This window comes from Hypanus sabinus, chromosome 24 (genome assembly GCF_030144855.1).
Source record: "Hypanus sabinus isolate sHypSab1 chromosome 24, sHypSab1.hap1, whole genome shotgun sequence".
NCBI lineage: Eukaryota > Metazoa > Chordata > Chondrichthyes > Myliobatiformes > Dasyatidae > Hypanus > Hypanus sabinus.
The window spans coordinates 290,806-312,115 of NC_082729.1; the positions used below are offsets into that span (position 1 = coordinate 290,806).

A 21,310-nucleotide genomic window follows, 5' to 3' on the forward strand; every position below is an offset into this window, starting at 1 on the left:
ACCTGGTGGTATAGGATCTGAGGCTTCTGTACCTACTGCTCAGTATTAGTAGTGAGAAAATGACATGACTTGGGCGGTAGGGTCTTTAATGGATACTACTTTCTTGTTGGCAGAGTTCCATGTAAATGCACTCAATGTTGGGGAGGGTTTTGCCTGTGATGGACTTGGCTGTATCCACCACATGCTGAATCTTTTCTGATCCTGGAACTCCTGCCTTTTCTCCACTTATATCTGCAACTGATGTACGTCCTGCTGTATTCACCTTCACTATCCACAGATCCACTGATTTCTGTGTCATCTGCAAACTGATTAATTAGCCCATCTACTCTTTTTTTTTGTCCCAAATCATTTATAATTATGAGCTCCCTGACTGATCCCTGACATCACTGGTCACAGATCTGCGGTTAGAATAACACTCCTTCACTGTGTCTTCTAAGCCCAGCCTATCAACTTACAGCAGCTTTGAGGGATTTGTGAGCTTCCTATTCCTCTGTCCTCCTCATCATGGATATAAAGTCCAGCGGTATGATAAAGTGTTGTGACTCCACATTTTTGAAGAGATAAGGAATATGATTGATGAGAGATTAGTGGATGTTGTCTACATGGACTTTGGTATGCCATTAGGTGAAGTCTATTTTGATGCATTGATCCAGGCAAGTAACGTGCATGGGAACCAAACTGACCTGGTAGATTGATTTCAAACTTGTTTGGGTAAATAGTGCCTTTGTTGTCAAGGGTATCCACTGTCCTTGTGTCTGGAATGCATTGCTTTCAGTCCCTGATTGGAGTAAGGCTTTGATAAGGTTAGGAGCTGTTTATCTGGTTAATCGTAAGTGTGAATGGACGACACTGTCGACAACATATTCCATCGCTTTGCTGATGATTAAGAGTAAACATTAAGTAGTGGATTAGATTTGTCCTGCTTAATGTAGACACTATACATTTGGGTAATTTTCCACATGGTCACTCTGGTAAGTGTACTGGAATAGCTTGCCTAGTTTCCAGGTAGTCCTGGAGCACTGATCTCATTACTGTAGCTGAGATGTTATCTAATTCCTCACCATTTTAATGAATCCAGTGCTCAGCAATTTTGTGATACCTACTTTGTGTGTCATATGATGAAGATATCAGGAGGAAGTCAGGATCGATCATGTGATATGGATCATATCATGTGATCAACAGCTAAGCACTATTGTGAACTTCAGCATTAGAATCTTAGAAGTCATCAGAGTCTACAGTCCTTTTATCTATGCTAACCAGGATGCCCTTCTACATTAATTCTGTTTGTCTACATTAGCCCTGTATCCTATCAATGCCATTATGATACGAGTACCATGTCCAAATGCCTTTTAAACATTGTAATTGTATCTAGCTCCACTACTGGCTCATGAGCTTCTTCCAGATATTCAGCACCCTCTGGAAAAGCTTGCCCAAAAACCTTTTAATTTCTCCCTCCTCACTTTAAACACCAGTTCTTGACCCTTTTACCCTGGAAGAAAGATTCTGACTGCCTATGCATCAATTTACCAATTTGACTCTTCTGTTCAGTGCTTTTGACTGTGGTGGCACACCTACCAAATGCCTATCCTATCCAGCCTGTATCACTACTTAGAGTGCTATGGACTTAGACCTGAGGTTCTGCACATCAAATCTTTTAAGATCCCAATCTTTACTGTTTCTGTCTCAATAGAATTGGATCTTCCAAGCTGCATTACCAGCACTTGTCTGGATTAAATTCTATCAGCCTCCAGACCACCAAGTTTTCAGCTCTTCTGTATTCTTGGACAACTACTTTCACCATCTAGACTCCACCAACTTTTGTGTTGCCTGCATATTTATCAATCATAACCCACTCTTAAGTTCTCATCCAAGCTATTTATATGTAACAAACAATAAAAGTTACAGCATTTTGGATCCTGTTTGCCAACACGCCTTGGATCCCCTTTGCCTCAACCAACTGAACCGGCATATCAGCAGGGACTTGGTGAAAGCTTTTGCTAGATCAGATGTGGCTTTTTCCATCTTATTGGTTGCTTAAATACAACCCATGAGACTTTGTGGGGTTTGCATTTCATTATTGTTAGTGCAAACAAATCTAAAAGTTTATTAACTAGTGGGATACATATAAATTTGCAAATAAAAACACTTCAATAACGATAGATTATTAAGACAATTTCCATGGTTTGGAATGGGAGTGGCATGTCATTCATTAGCTATAGCTTTATTTCTCACAATACATTTGTTTTTTTTTAACAGAGTACACAATATTATGACAAGAGGTGGTCGTGTGAGCTTTTTATCTTGGTTTGGGTCAGCACATGTGTAATACTAACAAGGCGGCTCTTACCTCCACGTTACTGTGACTTGCTACACAAGGCAGCAGCACACCTGGGTTGTTGGCAGAAAGTAGATCCTACACTCTGTTCCAATGTGCTTCAGCATCCGTAAGTAACTTTTAAAAAATCCAGTGATGCATTTCTTGTTTTTATGAAGTATCTTTTTTGATGGAATATTAACTAGGGCCGTACCTTCGTGCATTTTATTCAGATTTGATGTGTTAATCTGAAAATGCAGTTTCATAACCATAAATGTAGTCTAATTTAGATAAGAATTGAAAGTTTTGTGTCTAAACAAACTGACAAGTTATTCCAACAATGTGGAATAGGAATGAGAGCAGACTACATGACCAGACAATGTAACAGTTTCTTCCCCCAAGCTATCAGACTCCTCAATATCCAGAGCCTGGACTTGTTTATTATTTATTGTAATAACTGCACTGTTTTGTGCACTTTATGCAGTCCTGGGTAGGTCTGTAGTCTAGTGTAGATTTTTCTGTGTTTTTGATGTAGTTCAGTCTAGTTTTTGTACTGTGTCATGTAACACCATGGTCCTGAAAAAAACGTTTTCTCATTTTTACTATGTACTGTACCAGCAGTTACGGTCGAAATGACAATAAAAGTGACGACTTGACTTGAGAGCTTATTACTTTTCTGAAGTGTCCTATTAAATGAGAACAATAATGAAATTATATGACAAGAAATTTGGAGGAAGGCATTATAGAACTAAGATCATCTTGAAGCTTTTGTAGAGTCATAGAGGCAGAGAAATACAGTACATAAACAGGCCCTTTGGCCCATCTAGTCCACACTGAAACCATTTAAACTACCTACTCCCATTGACCTGCATGTTCCCCTTAAACTTTTTGCCTTTCACCCTTTAACCCATGACCTCTATTTGAAGTCCCACCCAACCTCAGTGGGAAACGCCTGCTTGCATTTACCCTGTCTATACTCCTCATAATTTTGTTCACCTTTATCAAATCTCTGAATCTTCTATGTTCTAAAGAACACTGTCCTAATCTATTCAGTCTTTCCTTATAACTCAAGTCCCCACAACATCCTTGCCATTCTTTTCTGTACTCTTTCAACCTTATTTACATCTTTCCTGTAGGTAAGTGACCAAAACTACACACAATACTCCAAATTAGGCCTCACCAATGTCTTGTACAACTTCAACATAACATCCCATTTCCTGTAATCAATGCTTTAATTTATGTAGGCCAATATGCCAAAAGCTTTCTTTACGACCCTATCTACCTGTGATGCCCCTTTCAGTTAATTATATACCTATATTCCAGATCCCTTTGTTCTACCACACTCCTAGTGCCATACTGAACTCGAGGGGGAGCAATATCCTTGCTGGTAGGTTTGCTAGCATGGTTCGGGAGGGATTAAACTAATTTGCAAGGGGCATGGGACCTGGGGCGATAGAGCAGTGAAAGAAGTGCATGGAGTAAAGCCAGATCTAACATATAGAGAGACTTTGAGGAAAGAGCAGCAGAATAAAGGGTATAAAGGTAGTAAGGTAGAAGGGCTAAAGTGTGTGTACTTCAATGCAAGAAGCATCAGGAACAAAGGTGATGAACTGAGAGCTCGGATACATACATGGAATTTTGATGTAGTGGCCATCACGGAGACTTGGCTGGCACCAGGGCAGGAATAGATTCTCAATATTCCTGGATTTCAGTGCTTTAAAAGGGATAGAGGGGGGAAAAGGGGAGGAGGGGTGGCGTTACTGGTCAAGGATACTATTACAGATGCAGAAAGGGTGGGTAATGTAGCGGAATCCTCTTTTGAGTCAGTATGGGTAGAAGTCAGGAACAGGAAGGGAGCAGTTACTCTACTGGGGGTATTCTATAGCTACCGAGGAGCAGATTAGGAGGCAGATTTTGGAAAGGTGCAAAAATAATAGGGTTGTTATCATGGGTGACTTTAACTTCCCTAATATTGATTGGCACTTGATTAGTTCCAAGTGTTTAGATGGGGCAGAGTTTGTTAAGTGTGTCCAGGATGGAATCCTGTCACAGTATGCCGACCCCTGGACTAGGGGGAATGCCATACTGGATCTAGTATTAGGTAATGAACTGGGTCAGGTCACAGATCTGTCAGCGGGTGAGCATCTGGGGGACAGTGATCACCGCTCCCTGACCTTTAGCATTATCATGGAAAAGGATAGAATCAGAGAGGACAGGAAAATTTTTAATTGGGGAAGGGCAAATTATGAAGCTATAAAGCTAGAATTTGCGGGTATGAATTGGGATGATGTTTTTGCAGGGAAATGTACTATGGACATGTGGTCGATGTTTAAGGATCTCTTACAGGATGTTAGGGATAAATTTGTCCCGGTAAGGCAGATAAAGAATGGTAGGGTGAAGGAACCATGGGTGACAAGTGAAGTGAAAAATCTAGTCAGCTGGAAGAAGGCAGCATACATGAGGTTTAGGAAGCAAGGATCAGATGGGTCTATTGAAGAATATAGGGTAGCAAGAAAGAAGCTTAAGAAGGGGCTGAGAAGAGCAAGAAGGGGGCATGAGAAGGCCTTGGCGAGTAGGGTAAAGGAAAACCCAAAGGCATTCTTCAATTATGTGAAGAACAAAAGGATGACAGGAGTGAAGGTAGGACCGATTAGAGATAAAAGTGGGAAGATGTGCCTGGAGGCTGTGGAAGTGAGCGAGGTCCTCAATGAATACTTCTGTTTGGTATACACCACTGAGAGGGAACTTGATGACGGTGAAGACAATATGAGTGAGGTTGATGTTCTGGAGCATGTTGATATTAAGGGAGAGGAGGTGTTGGAGTTAAAATACATTAGGATGGATAAGTCCCCGGGGCCTGACGGAATGTTCCCTAAGCTGCTCCACGAGGCAAGGGAAGAGATTGCTGAACCTCTGGCTAGGATCCTTATGTCCTTGTTGTCCACGGGAATGGTACCGGAGGATTGGAGGGAGGCGAATGTTGTCCCTTTGTTCAATGAAGGTAGTAGGGACAGTCCAGGTAATTATAGACCAGTGAGCCTTACGTCTGTGGTGGGAAAGCTGCTGGAAAAGATTCTTAGAGATAGGATTCATGGGCATTTAGAGAATCATGGTCTGATCAGGGACAGTCAGCACGGCTTTGTGAGGGGTAGATCGTGCCTAACAAGGCTGACAGAGTTCTTTGAGGAGGTGACCGGGCATATAGATGAGGGTAGTGCAGTGGATGTGCTCTACATGGATTTTAGTAAGGCATTTGACAAGGTTCCACACGGTAGGCTTATTCAGAAAGTCAAAAGGCATGGGATCCAAGGAAGTTTGCCCAGGTGGATTCAGAATTGGCTTGCCTGCAGAAGGCAGAGGGTCGTGGTGGAGGGAGTACATTCAGATTGGAGGGTGTCCCACAAGGATCTGTTCTGTTTTTGTGATTTTTATTAACGACCTGGATGTGGCGGTAGAAGGGTGGGTTGGCAAGTTTGCAGACGACACAAAGGTCGGTGGTGTTGTAGATAGTGTAGAGGATTGTCGAAGGTTGCAAAGAGACATTGATAGGATGCAGAAGTGGGCTGAGAAGTGGCAGATGGAGTTCAACCCGGAGAAGTGTGAGGTGGTACACTTTGGAAGGACAAACTCCAAGGCAGAGTACGAAGTAAATGGGAGGATACTTGGTAGTGTGGAGGAGCAGAGGGATCTGGGGGTACATGTCCACAGATCCCTGAAAGTTGCCTCACAGGTAGATAAGGTAGTTAAGAAAGCTTATGGGGTGTTAACTTCCATAAGTCGAGGGATATAGTTTAAGAGACGCGATGTAATGATGCAGCTCTATAAAACTCTAGTTAGGCCACACTTGGAGTACTGTGTCCAGTTCTGGTCGCCTCAGTATAGGAAGGATGTGGAAGCATTGGAAAGGGTACAGAGGAGATTTACCAGGATGCTGCCTGGGTTAGAGAGCGTGGATTATGATCAGAGATTAAGGGAGCTAGGACTTTACTCTTTGGAGAGGAGGAGAATGAGAGGAGACATGATAGAGGTGTACAAGATATTAAGAGGAATAGACAGAGTGGACAGCCAGCGCCTTTTCCCCAGGGCACCACTGCTCAGTACAAGAGGACATGACTTTAAGGTAAGGGGTGGGAAGTTCAAGGGGGATATTAGAGGAAGGTTTTTCACTCAGAGAGTGGTTGGTGCGTGGAATGCACTGCCTGAGTCAGTGGTGGAGGCAGATACACTAGTGAAGTTTAAGAGACTACTAGACAGGTATATGGAGGAATTTAAGGTGGGGGGGGTTATATGGGAGGCAGGGTTTGAGGGTTGGCACAACATTGTGGGCCAAAGGGCCTGTAATGTGCTGTACTATTCTATAATTAGGCCATTCGAAACATCAAGTCTACTCCACCATTCAATCATGGCTGATTTATTTTCCCGTCAACCTATTCTCCTGCCTTCTCTCCGTAACCATTGATGTCTTTACTAATCAAGAATGTATCAATCTCCACTTCAAATATATCCAATGATTTGGCCTCCCAGCCATCTGTGGCAATGAATTCCATAGATTCACCATCATCTGGCTAAATAAATTCCTACCCATCTCTTTTCTAAAGGGATATCCTTGAAGCTGTGCTCTCTGGTCCTAGATTTTTCCACTACTGGAAACATCCCATTCACATCCACTATCTAACCTTTCAATATTTGCTGTTTCAATGACATTTCTCCCCCCACCCCATTCTTCTAAACTCTAGTGAGTACAGATTCAGATCAATCAAACATTCCTCATTTTTTAACCCTTCATTTCTGGCATCATTCATGTAAACCTCCTCTGGTCCATCCCCTCTCCAATGCCAGCATATCCTTTCTTAGATATTGGGTTCAAAACTGTTCACAACACTTCAAATATAGTCTGACCAATGCCTTATAAAACTTCGGCTTTACATCCTTGCTTTTATATTCTAGTCCTGTTGAAATGAATGCTAACATTGCATTTGCCTTCCTTATCACTGACTCAACTTGCAAATTAACCTTTAGGTAAATCCTGACGAGGACTCTTTAATCATATTGGCTCCTCTGATTTCATTGTGGACTGAAGGGTCTGTAATGTGCTGTACTATTCTATGTTCTATGTTCCTATCAAAGTGCAAAACCTCACACTTGTCTGCATTAAATTCCATCTGCCAAAAGTCATTCTAATGATAATGCACTTAGATAATGCAATTATGGATGCAGAAACTTTGGAAAGGATGCAGAAGAGGTTCACCAGGATGTTGCCAGCTATAGAGGTTATAAGCTTAACAAACTTAGATTGTTGGAAGCTAAGGAGCAAACTGATAGAAATGTTTAAGAATATGAGTGGTAGAGACAGGGTAGACAGTCAGAATGTTTTTCCCAGGGTAGAAGTGTAAAATACTACAAGACTTGCATTTAAAGTGAAGGGAGAAAGTTTAAGGAGATGTGCTGGACAAGTTATTTTACACTGAGAGTGGCAGGTGCCTGGAATGGAAGTGGTGTTTAAGAGGCTGTTAGACAACTGGAATGGAGGGATATGGATCATGTTTAATTCAGCATCGTATTCAGCACAGACATTGCGGACCAAAGGAGTTGTTCTGTGTCAAAATCAAAGTAAATTTATGATCAAAGTACATGTATGTCACCGTATACTACCTTGAGATTTATTCTCTTGCAATCATTTACATGAAAATATATAATGATGTATAATAGAACAGATTCTTAATGAAAATCTAATTTTGAAATAGTCACTGAAATTAATGGTGGTTGTTTTTGACTTTGAAGATCTATTTCCAGGACTACCCATCATTACATTGCTTTTATTTTTTTCTAGCTGGTCAGAAGAGTACATGTGGCCACAGGGAGTGTTAGTAAAACATAATAAGAATGTATACAAAGCCATGGGAAATTATAATGTGGCAATCCCTTCAGATGTTTCGCACTTCAGATTTTATGTAAGTACTGTTTAACATTTCAGGGGAATTTTCAAATTTTATGATTGTAATAGCTATCTTTGTAATCATTTGATTTTAAGAATTCTTGACATTGGATTTTAAATATGGATTGTTATTGACGGAAATTCAAAGCTACTAAATCTAACTCGGAGGAACTTTTAGTTAAATTAACATTTATTTGAAAGAATGTATTTAAGAATTTGTTCTTGTTTATAACTGCATTATCTCAAAGTCATAGTCATCTAAAATGTGAGTTGTGCCCTGTCTGGTAATTAGTGGCTGGTAGCTGTCAGTGCAGTGGTAATTCCATACATCCTGATGTTACGTTATCTAAATTTATACTGAGATTACTAATTGCAATTGATGACATTCAGTAATTGAAAATCAAACAAGTATTGCACATGTAATTGGTTTATTATTGTTGCTTATACTGAGATGAGGCTGAGAAGTTTTGATTGCTAGCCATGCACACAGGTCATTCCAGAGATAAGTTCATCATGGTAGAAAGAGAAAAGCAATGAATGAATGCAGAAAATAATGTTACAGTCACAGAAAGTGCAGTACAACTCGATAAAGGTGGTGCAAGGGCCATGATGAGAAAGATTGAAAGATCAACAGGTAATCTTTAAACTCTTGGTCTTTCAATCCATTCAAGGGTCTTATAGCAAAATAACAATCCTTGAGCCTGATGGCATGTATTTTCAAGCATTTGTATCTTCTCTCCAAAGAAGCGGGGAGAAGGGAAAATGACTGGTGTGCCTTTGATAATGTTGTCTGTTTTCCTGAGGCAGTAGGAAGTGTAGACAGAGTCAATAGAGGAGATGCTGATTAGAACATAGAACAGTACAGCATTCCTTGTATTAGGTTATTGAGAGAAGTGAGAGAAGAGCTTGCTGGGGCTTTGACCAATATCTTCATGTCCTGTAGCCACAGGCAAGGTCCTGGAGGACTGGCGAGTAGCTAATATTGTTCCATAATTCAAGAAGGGAACCAGGGATACTCCTGGAAACTGTAGACCAGTGAGTCTCACGTCATTGGTAGGGAAGTTATTGGAGAGAATTCTTAGGGGTAGGATTTATGAGAATTTCGAAACCATGGCCTAATTAGGAAAAAACAGCATGGCTCTGTGCTGGGGTGCCAAGGTAATGCAGCAGTTAGTGGAACGCTGTTGTAGCTCAGAGTGTCAGAGTTCATTTTTGATGTTATATGTAAGGAGTTTGTATATCCTCCCCATGAATGTGCGAGTTTCCTCCAGATTCTCTGGTTTTCTTCCACAGTCCAAAGACAGATTAAGTAGTAGGGCTAATTAGTCATTGTAAATTGTCCCGTGGTTAGGCTAGGGTTAAGTAGGTGGGTTGTGAGGTTTGTAGGGGCAGAAGGGACTATTCTGCATGGTATCTCTAAATAAATTAAATAAGTCATGATTGCAGACTGCAGAGAGATATAGATAGGTTAACTGAGTGGGCAAGGGTCTGGAAGATACAATGTTGGTAAATGCAAGGTCATCCATTTTGGAAGGAAAAATTTTAGTAGATCATTATTTATCTGGCACAAAAAAATGCAGCATGCTGCCTTGCAGAAAGACTTGGGAGAGCTTGTGCATTAATCACAAAAGGTTGGTTTGTGGGTGCAGCAGGCTATCAAGAAGGTAAATGGAATGTTGTCCTTCATTGCTAGAGGGATTGAATTTAAGATCAGGGAGGTTACACTGTAACTGTACAGGGTACTAGTGAGGCTTCACCTGGGGTACTGTGTTCAGTTCTGGTCTCCTTACTTGAGGAAGGATATACTACTGGCTTTGGAGGCAGTGCAGGGGAAGTTCGCCAGGTTGATTCCAGAGATGAGGGGGTTAGACTATGTGGAGAGACTCAGTTGTGTAGAACTGTACTCACTGGAATTCAGAAGAATGAGAGGAGATCTTATAGAGACGTATAAAATTATGGAAGATCACAATCAATGGGCCTGCAGGTGAGATGGTGAGTAGTTCCTCGGTATACACATCACCGATGCTCTCACCTGGACTGTACACACCAACTTTGTGGCAAAAAATGCACAACAGCATCTCTTCAACCTCAGGTAACTGAAGAAGTTCGGCATGCTCCCCCAGATCCTCAAGACCTTCTACAGGGGCATCATTGAGAGCATCCTGACTGGCTGTATCACCACCTGATACGAGAACTGCACCAACCTTGATTGCTGGGCACTGCAGAGAGTAGTACAGACAGCCCAGCACATCTGTGGATGTGAACTTCCCTTCATTGAGGATATTTATAGCAGTGGTGCAGAAAGAAGGCCTGAAAGATCATCGGGGACACCAGTCACCCCAGCCATAAACTGTTTCAGCTGCTTCCGCCTGGTAAATGCTACTACAGCATTAAAGCAAAGACCAACAGGCTATGGGACAGCTTCTTTCTATAAATTATTAGACTTGTAAATTCACATGTCTTGTACATTGCAGCGGAGTCATAATGCAAAGATTTTTACTCCCTCATGTTGTGGGATCGATGTCAGACTTAAATAAATTCTAAGATAGAGGCAGGAAAGTTGTTTCCACTGATAGGTTAGACTAGAACAAGGAGACATAGTTTTAAGATTCAGGGGAGTAGATTTAGGACGAAGATGAGGAGGAACTGCTTTTCCTAGAGAGTGGTGAACCTGTGGAATCCTCTGCCCAATGAAGCAGTGGAGACTACCTCAGTAAATATACTTAAGACAAGGTTGGATAAATTTTTGCATAGTAGAGGAATTAAGGGTTATGGGGAAATGGCAGGTATGTGAAGATGAGCTGGATTGCCATAGAAGACAGAAGGTAGTGGTCAAAGGGAACTTCACACATTTCTCAAACTGGTCAGCTGGTGATATTGGTGTGATCGTAATTGGGTGAATATGCTTCCATCCCTTTTTGAAGTACAAGGCCAAAATTAATATCGAAATTGTATTCTTGAGACGTGGGTCAGTAGATACTTGAATCTGGAGCAAAAAAACAAAACTGTTGGAGAAAACTAGTGAGCAGCATCTGTGAAGGCAAAAGAATAGTCAACGTAATCTGATCAGAACTAATGCTGCTTGACCCACTCTTCCTCCAGAAGTTTATGCTTTGATTTTTGTTTTTAAGTTTCTTTTTATTTTATCTTGCAATATTTCTGTTGATTTTATGTCCATGTTGCGTGCTGGAAGGTTTAGTCATGATATAAACAGAATTTAGCCATTTAGCCTATCAGATCTGCTCCATCATTCAATCAGTGTTTTTTTTAACAACCCCATACTCCTGCTTTCTCCCTGTAACCCTTTTGCCCATCAAGAAAGTCCTAGATAGAGTGGACATGCAGAGGATGTTTACAGTCGTGAGGGAGTGTAGGACCAAAGGGCATAGCCTCAGAATTCAAGGATATCTCTTTGGAACAGATATGAGGAGGAATTTATTTAGCCAGAGGGTGGTGAATCTGTGCAATTCATTGCCACAGAGGGGTGCGGAGGCACAGTTAATAGGTTCTTGATTAGTAAAGGTGTCAAAAGTTGCAGGGAGAAGACGGGAGAATGGGGGTGAGAGGAAAACTAGGTATCCATTATTGAATGGTGGAGCAGACTTGATGGGCCCAATGGCCTAATTCTGCTCCTATGCTTTTAGTCTTGTTAATTTCTTCCTTTATACACCCAAAGACTTGGCCTTCACACGCCTCTGTGGCAAGAAATTCCACAGATTCACCACCCTCTGGCTGAAGAAATTTCTTCTCATCTTGTTTTTAAAAAGGTGTCCCCATATTTAGACCCTATGTTGTGCATCTCGATTCTCCTAGTAATGTCAATATCCTCTCTGCATCCATCCTATCCAGGACTTTTAGTATCTAACAGGTTTTAATGAGATTCCTCCCCCACCCCCATTCTTCTGAATTCCTTTGAGTACAAGCCTCATATTTTACATCCTCCATTCCTGGAATAATTCTTGCAAACCTCTTCTAAACTCTCTCCAGATTCAGCACATCTTCTTGGATATGGGGCCCAAAGATTTTATACAATATTCTAAACGTGGTTAGACTAACATATAATAAAATCTCAACACTACTGCTTTATGTTCAAGTCCTTCCAATATGAATGGTAACATTGCAACTGCTTCAATTACTCTGACTTTAATGTTTAAGTTAAACTTAAAATACTCATGAACTACGACTTCCCTTTTGCACCCCGATTGCTGAATTCTCTCCCCATTTAAAAAAAATAGTCTACACCTAAAATACCAAAGGGCATAACCCCATTTTTTGCACTGTAATATCTCTTCCTTGCCCAGTCTCCCAATCTGAACAAGCTCTTCTGAAAACTCCCTGCCCTCGCATCACTCGCTACTTGTCCCTACAACTAGCTTGGTAATGCATGCAAACTTGCTGCAATGTGATGTATAAAGGGAAAAGTTGCAGTCCTAACCCTGTCGAACTTCAAAAGTCACTGGCGCCATAGTGACAAGAACCCCTTCATACCCAGTCTCTGCCTTTTACCAGTTAACCAAATTTCTATCCATGCTAGTACCTTGGCTCTAGCGCTATGGGCTATTATTTTCTGTAGTAGCCTTGTGATTTGTGTGTAGTACCTTCCCAAAAGCTGCCTGCAAAATCAAATAAGTAATTTCCACCAACTCTTTTTTGATTAACCTCCTTGTTACATCCTCAAAGAATTCTAACAGATATGTCAGGCAAGGTCTCCCCTTGGTAAATTTGGGTGAAGTCAGCAAGGTTTAATCATGTATTTCCAAATACTCCAAGTTTTCATAGCCTCTTAGTGACTACTCTCAAATGATATCTTCATTCTGAGATGTAACTCGCTGGGGTTGAGAAGAATACGGGAGAATCTCATTGAAACCTACCGAATGTTGAAAGATAGGGTGGATGTGGAGTGGATATTTCCTATGGTGGGGGTATACAGAACTAGAGGGCACAGCCTCAAAATTGAGGGGCAACTTTTTAAAACAGGTAAAGGAGGAATTTTTTTAGCCAGAGAGTAGTAAATCTGTGGAAATCTCTGCCGTAGACTGCAGTGGAGGCCAAGTCCATGTGTATATTTAAAGCAGAAGTTGATCATTTCCTGCTTGGCCAGAGCATGAAAGGATATGGCAAGAAAGCAGGTGTATGGGTTTGAGTGGGATCTGGGATCAGCCGTGTTGGAATGATGGAGCAGACTCGGTGGGCTGAATGGATTAATTCTGTTCCTATGCCTTATGGTCTGAGAATGGTGTGAAAGGGATAATAGATCAGCTGTCATAGAATAGCAGAGCAGACTCAATGGGATGAGTGGCCTAGTCCTGCTGCTATGTCTTATGGAAGCATATTGCATGACTGAAGTTTACTGTACACCTGACTTCAGTCAAATTTTGTTGTGTTTTTATCTCTTTGCAGTTTTTCTTCAATAAACCATTGAGGATCCTGAATATTCTTATAATTATAGAAGGACTCATCATCCTCTATCAGTTGTATTCGTTAATACGTTCTGAAAAGTGGCATCAAACAGTATCTCTGGCGTTGATTCTCTTCAGTAATTACTATGCCTTCTTTAAACTACTGCGAGACAGAATAGTCCTGGGCAAAGCGTATTCGTATTCTGCAAGTGGGAATTCAGAGAGTAAAGTCAACTAGATATTTTGTCATGTATCCTCCAATATTTGTTAAAATGATTAAGCTTTGTATTTTTTGTTACTGTTGTTTTCATGTAACTTGCATTAAAATATTTTTATATGTCACATAGCCATTATGCATTGTTTTTCATGTTTGATGTTTGTAAGATTCCAATGTTGACCTTGGTAAATTAAAATTTTTTAATACTGCTGATGTTGGAAAACCTGAAGAAAACACACACAATACTAGAACCACTCAGATCCGGTACCATTAAGCGATGCTCTCTTTCCGCAATGCTATCTGACCACTGGACCCCCCCCCCAGAGTTGCAAACATTTCAGTTATTTTTGACCTAGCCATAGTTACTCTGACACAGATGACCTTACAAATTTCACAGACACCTTGTGGCTCATGTCTGAGGTGGTGGGGCAACAGTCTGACATTGACCTTACGCACAAGTCACTCTTTACCACATCAGTCCCAGGGTATATCTTGGTAACACACCAAAGGTAGTAAAGGGACAGTATACAGATTGAAATGAGTTGCCCTCGATGTCCTCGGCACTAACTCCAGGTACCATGGAGTTTTATGAAACCACATACAAGTAAACTTGATGATTACCACCTCCTGGCCTTTCAATATTGAGCAGCATTGGAGGAAAAAAAGTATGAATGGGGAGGTCTGCCACTAGTACAAGAAAATCTGCAGATGCTTGAAATCCAAAGCAACACACACAAAACGCTGCAGGAACTCAGCAGGCCAGGCAGCATCTATAGAAAAGAGTTAACAGTCCTGATGAGGGTCTCAGGCCAAAACATCAACTGTTTACTCTTTTCCATTGAGGCTGCCTGGTCTGAGTTCCTACAGCAATTGTGTGTGTTGCTTTTGTCTGCCACTAGTATACATTCTTTATAAAACAGCAGTACTAATGAATGTCTCAGCAACCTGCAACCTCATGTCTCATCAAATTATTTTCTGTTTACAAAGAGCAGGTCAAATCCAATTTAGGTAATTTTTGTTAAATCTGTCTGCTCATTGGTGAGAGTAATAGAAGATGCTGTTCACAGGTGGTGTGGAACAATATTTGTACAACAATATTCTGTTGAACGATGCCAAGTTTGAATTTTGCCAGGACTGATTAACAAGAGCATGGGAGTTTGAGTATGAACCAAAAAGCTATCAAAGTGTAATTAGATTGAATATGGTATCAAGTGCCTTGATACAACTTAACCAAGAACTGTAAAACAGGCTAGTGGTGTAGTAGCATCAGACTTCAAGGTGGGTGGTCCTGGGTATGAATCCAGCCGGCTTGCATGCTTTCCATTCACGCTGAGTTGAGCATTGAGCTAGCAACTCGGCCTCGTTTTAAAAAAAACCAGACAAATGCTAAAGAAACTGCAAGATTGACTCCCAATGTGTCAAAAGGCACAGAGAGGAACAATAACAATAAACTCAACTAAGCCAGCTGCTAAGGTACAATGGCTTCAAGTGTAGAGCAGAGAATGGGGTTGGGATATCTTTTGATGATTGGTTCATTTCCTGACATTTAGGGCTTTTCTAACATTTACAAGGCATATCAGGGGTATCATGGAATTTTCTCCACATTTTAATACAAGATCACCACAAACAACACCAACCAGGATAAAACACCCTACCTACTAACCATCTGCAGTTCATTGCTTCCATCATGGTGACTATGGTATAAAAGCACTCCAGCTAAGCCAGCTGCTAAGGTACAATGGCTTCAAGTGTAGAGCAGAGAATGGGGTTGGGATATCTTTTGATGATTGGTTCATTTCCTGACATTTAGGGCTTTTCTAACATTTACAAGGCATATCAGGGGTATCATGGAATTTTCTCCACATTTTAATACAAGATCACCACAAACAACACCAACCAGGATAAAACACCCTACCTACTAACCATCTGCAGTTCATTGCTTCCATCATGGTGACTATGGTATAAAAGCACTCCAGTTGCCATGGCAATGCCTCTTAAGCCTGAAAATTTTATTATCAAGAAGGAAAAGAGCAAGAAGTGCAGGGGAATGCTACTAGGGCCTCACGTTTGCAAGTGATTCACGCTCTTGAGATGGGTATAGCCATTGGCTTGTGGATTTTGAGCACAAGCTTAGAAAAAGTGAGTGGGGCGAAGAGGCTTTGACGAGAAGAGGTGGAGGCTAAGGTAGGTTTCTGGCCTGTTTCCTCCTTTATTTGTCTATTATTGTCTAGCTAATATTATGAGAATATGTCTAGAGTCAGAGGTATGTTCTTCATGTCAGATGTAGGAATCCTGGGAGACCTCCAGTCTTTCTGGTAACTACAATTGCATGAAGTACATCTCGCTACTGCTCTTTACAGACAATGTCTTCAAACTGGAGCTCGTATAGGAGAATGAAGTGGTGATAGATAAGAGAGCTAATTTCCCCTAAGTTGCAGTCAGGATCTTTCCTGGGGAAGGTATGATGTGCGCAAAAACCTTACACCTGAACCAGAGGGGGACCAATATCTTTGTGGGAAAGTTTGCTAAAGCTTTTGAAGAAGAAGAAAGCCCTTAACTCTGAGTGGAGTCATCAGGACGCCGTTTGATAGCATTTTTTAGCAGGCTTTCTGGTTTTTACGAGGCTGAGTTGCTAGCTTGATGCTCAACCCAGCATGGATGGAGAGCATACAGGGTAGCCAGTTGGATTCGAACTCGGAAGCCTTTTCTCCAAAGTTCGGCACTGATGCCACTACGCCACCAGCTGGCTAAAGCTTTTGGGGAGGGTTTAAACAAGTTTGGCAGGGCAGAGGATGGGACAGTTGGTTGTAAAGATGGATGCAGTGTGTAGAAATACTGTGAGGTAGGATAGGCAGTTGATCAGTCAAAATTGCAGTTAGTGGGATGGGTTGAAATATCAGGAACAAAGGTAATGAACTGAGAGCATGAGTCAGTACATGTACCTGTAATTACAACTTTGTGCTCATTAGAGTCTTGGCTGTCACAAGAGTATGAATGGCTGCTGGTTATTCTGGGCTTAAATGTTTCAAAATGGAGCTAAAAGAGATGGGAGAGTGGCATTGCTAATCAGGGATAGTATCCCTACTGAAGAAAGGAAGGATGTTGTGGAGGGATAATCTGCTGAGTCAATGTGGATGGCAGTCAGATACTTTGTGCATGAAGGAGGCAACTACTCTACTGGGGCTATTCTATTTACCCCCCCCCCCACCTTCACAACACCCCCCCCCCGCCCCGCCCTGCCCATAGCAACAGAGACGATGAGGAACAGATTGGAAGGCAGATTTTGGAGAGTACAAAAAAGAACTGTGTTGTCATAGGTGACAAATTTCCCTACTATTGATTGGTACCTCTTAGTGCAAAAGGTTTAGATGGGGCAGAATTCATTAGATGTGTCCAGGATGTAGACAGGCTGACTAGAGGAGTAGTCATACTGGATCTGGAGGTCAGGTATCAGATCTCTCAGGTTTGTATTTGGGAAACAGAGACCACTACTCTCTGACCTATAGCACAGTCTTAGACAGGGACAGGAGCAGAAAATATGGGAAAGCATTTAATTGTGGAAGGGGGAATATTAATGTTATTGTGCAGGAATTTGGGACCATCAGGCAGGGCTGTAGAGAGGTAGTCAGGAAGGGGATGAATGGTCTTAAGGGGTAAATAGGTTAATGACATAAAGAATGAGGAAATCCCAAGGCATTCTGCACATATGACTGAAGTGGGAGTAGGACTGAACAGGGATAGAAGAGGAAATGTTCCTAGAGGAGGAGGAAGGGAAGGTCCTTAATGAATACCTTGTTTCATTTGTCACCAGTAAGAGGGACCTTGACGAAAGTGAGCACCACACTGAACAGGCTAGAACATGTGGATTTTTGTGATTTTTTAAAATATATAAATGACTTGGATGAGGAAGTGGAAGGGTGGCTTAGTAAGTTTGTGGATGACATGAAGGTTGGTGGACTTGTGGATAATGTATAAGTGGGAAGGAACATTGACAGGATGCAGAGCTGGGTTGCAAAGTGGCAGATGGAGTTCTTTCTAGAGAAAGTAAAGTGATTCTAGGAATAATGGTGCATAGTTCCCTGAAGGTGGAATCTCATGTGGAGAGGGTGGTGAAGAAAGCTTTTGGTGTGTTGGCCTTTATAAATCAGAGCATTGAGTATAGGAGTTGGAATGTAATGTTAAAATTGTACAAGGCATTGGTAAGGCTGAATTTGGAGTATTGTGTACAGTTCTGGTCTCCGAATTATAGGAAAGATGTCAACAAAGTAGAGAGAGTACAGAGAAGATTTACTAGAATGTTACCTGGGTTTCAGCACTTAAGTTACAGGGAAAGGTTGAACAAGTTAGGTCTTTATTCTTTGGAGCGTAGAAGGTTGAGGGGGACTTGATAGAGGTATTTAAAATTGAGGGGGATAGATAGAGTTGATGTGGATAGGCTTTTTCCATTGAGAGTAGGGGAGATTCAAATGAGGACATGAGAGTTAGGGGGCAAAAGTTTAAGGGTAACACAAGGAGGAATTTCTTTACTCAGTGGTAGCTGTGTGGAACGAACTTCCAGTAGAAGTGGTAGAGGCAGGTTCGGTATTGTCATTTAAAGTAAAATTGGATAGGTATATGGACAGGAAAGGAATGAAGGGTAATGGGCTGAGTGTGGGTCAGTGGGACTAGGTGAGAGTAAGCGTTCGGCATGGAATAGAAGGGCTGAGATGGCCTGTTTCTGCGCTGTAATTGTTATATGGTTATTCATTTAGGAAAGTCAAATTTGAAGGCAGAAAACAGGGTCAATGGCAGGATTCTTAACGGTTTAGAGGAACAGAGAAATCTTGGGTCAACATCCATAGATCCTTCAATGGTATAGCAAAAGTTGATCTGTATGTTAAGGGGTATGGTGTACTGGTTTTCTTTAGTGGGGGACTGAGTTAAAAAGCAGCAAGGTAATGTTGCAGTTCTATAAAACTCAGTAGATCATGCTTGGAATATTTGTATTCAGTACTTGTTGCCTCATTATAGGAATGATGTGGAAGTTTTAGAGAGGGTGCAGAGATTTACCAGAATGCTGCTTGGAGTAGAGAGTGTGTCTTATGAGGACAGGTTGAACAACCTAGGGTTTTTCTCTTTGGAGTGAAGCAGGATGAGAGGTAACTTTTGAAAGAGGTGTACAAGATGGTAAGAAGTGTAGATCAAGTGAATAGCCAGAAACCTTTTCCTAGATCAGAAATACAAGAGGGAATTATGTTAAGGTGATTGGAGGAAAATGTCGGTTGGAGGGGTGTCAGATGTAAGTTTTTGTTTACACAGAGAATGGTGGGTGTGTGGAATGCCTTGTTAATTGTTACGGGGGAGTTACAAGATAGCTAAAAAGGAACTAAAGAATGGACAGGAGAGATTGAAAGGCGGGGAGGGGGGGAAATGAGAAGGATCCCTTTGGTGAGTGGGATTAAGGGAAAACCCCAAGGCATTCTACACATGCATGAACTAAGTGATGACAAGAATGAGGATAGGGTCAATTAGAGATAGAAGAGGAAACATGTGCCTGGAGTTGGAAGAGGTAGGGGAGGCCCTTAATGAATATTTTGCTTCAGTATTCACCAGTGAGTGGGATTTTGACATTGGAGTGGACAGAGTAAAGCAGGCTGATATGCTGGAACAGATTGATATCAAAGTAGGTATGTGTCACCATATACAACTCGAGATTCATTTCCTTACAGGCATTTACAGGAAAATAAATACAATAGGATATATGAAAAGAATTCATAAAGACTAATGAACAATCAATGTGCAAAAGATGACAAATTGTGCAAATAAAAAAATAAAAAAATAATTCTGAGGCTGCGAGATGTAAAGTTCTTGAAAGTGAGTCTGTAGGTTGTGGAATCAGTTCAGAGTTGATGTGAGTGAAGTTATCCTGATAGTTGCAGGGTAATAACAACTGTTCCTGAACCTGGTGGTGTGGGAACTAAGGTCCTATATCTCCCTCTGGATAGCAGTAGCGAGAAGAGAGCATGGCCTTGGATGGAGGGGGTTCGTGATAATTAATATTCAAGGCATCTTGTGATAGTGCTGCTTGTAAATGTGCCAAATGTTTGGGAGGGTTTTGTCTGTGATGAACTGGACTGTATCCTGCACTTTCAATAGCCTTTTCCATTCCTTAGCATTGGTCTTTGGTGTTTCCATTCCAGGCTGTGATGCAACCAGTCAGGATACTCTCCACGGTGCAACTATAGTAGTTTGTCAAACTTTTAGATGACATGTCGAATCTATGCAAACTTCTATGAGTTATTGTTGTGTCTTCTTTGTGACAGCACCTATGTGATGGTCACAGGACTTAACTTCTGATATAATAATGCCAAGGAATTTAAAACTACTGTATATCTCCATCTCTGATCCCCTAATGAGCATGGCTCATGGACCACTGGCCTCTCCTTCCACCTCTTTGGTTTTGCTGATGTTGAGTGAGACATTATTGTTCTGGCACCATTCAACCAAATTTTCAATCTTCATCCAAAATGGGAGATGTATGCCAGACCTTTTGAAGCATATTCGAATAAATTCCCAGAGGCAGATGCAATATGCCCAAGGTTACTGTAGGACATGAGAGAAAAGATTGTTGTGCCTTTTAATGATGATCTTTGTGTCCTGAATTTGTGGAATTTGTTGCCACATGCAACTGTGGAGGCCAGGTCGTTGGGTGTATTTAAGACAGAGATTGGTAGGTTCTTGATTGGACATGGCATCAAAAGTTACGGAGAGAAGGCCAGGAACTGGGGTTGAGGAGGAGAGTAAAAAAGGATCAGCCATGATTGAATAGCGGAGCAGACTCAATGGGCCAGATGATCTAATTCTGCTCCTATGTTTTATGGTCTTACGGTCCTCACTGGCCACATGAGTAGTACCAGAAGATTGGAAGGTGGCAAATGTTGTTCCTTTGTTAAAGAAAGGGAATAGGGAAAATCCTGGGAATAAAAGACCAGTGAGCCTTACTTCAGTGGTGGGCAAATTGTTGGAGAGGATTCCTGGAGACAGAATTTACAAATATACCCTGATTAGGGATGGCTTTGTGAATGGCAGGACACACCCAATGAGTCTAATTGAATTCTTTGAGGAAGTAACAAAACAGATCGACGAAAGTAGAGCAGTGGACATGGTGTATTTCGTCCTGTTATCATTTGAGAGTATCTGGCCTGGACCCAGCACATAAATGCCATTACAGAGAAAGCATGGCAGCACCTCTACTTCCTTAGAGGTTTGCAAAGATTTGGCATAACTTCTAAAATCTTGACTAACTTCTATAGATGTGTGGTGGAGAGTATACTGACTAGTTGCATCATGGCTTGGAATGGGAACACCAATGCACTTGAACTGAAAATCCTACAAAAAGTAGTAGATACAGCCCAGTCCATCACAGGTAAAGCCCTCCCCACCATTGAGAACATCTACATTGAGTA

General features: G+C 41.4%; 1 protein-coding gene across 2 annotated transcripts in view; it reads left to right on the plus strand.

Annotated features, from left to right (window-relative positions):
• Nucleotides 1-13,990, plus strand: part of tmem39b (transmembrane protein 39B) — a 66,558-nt gene extending 52,568 nt beyond the window's left edge. For both annotated transcript variants that reach the window (XM_059949105.1, XM_059949106.1), the window contains 3 exons: nt 2,257-2,444; nt 8,145-8,265; nt 13,650-13,990. In XM_059949105.1, coding sequence (XP_059805088.1) covers nt 2,257-2,444; nt 8,145-8,265; nt 13,650-13,886 — 546 coding nt within the window. In that variant the 3' untranslated portion in view covers nt 13,887-13,990. The remainder of the gene's footprint in view (nt 1-2,256; nt 2,445-8,144; nt 8,266-13,649) is intronic.
• Nucleotides 13,991-21,310: the final 7,320 nt, after the last annotated feature.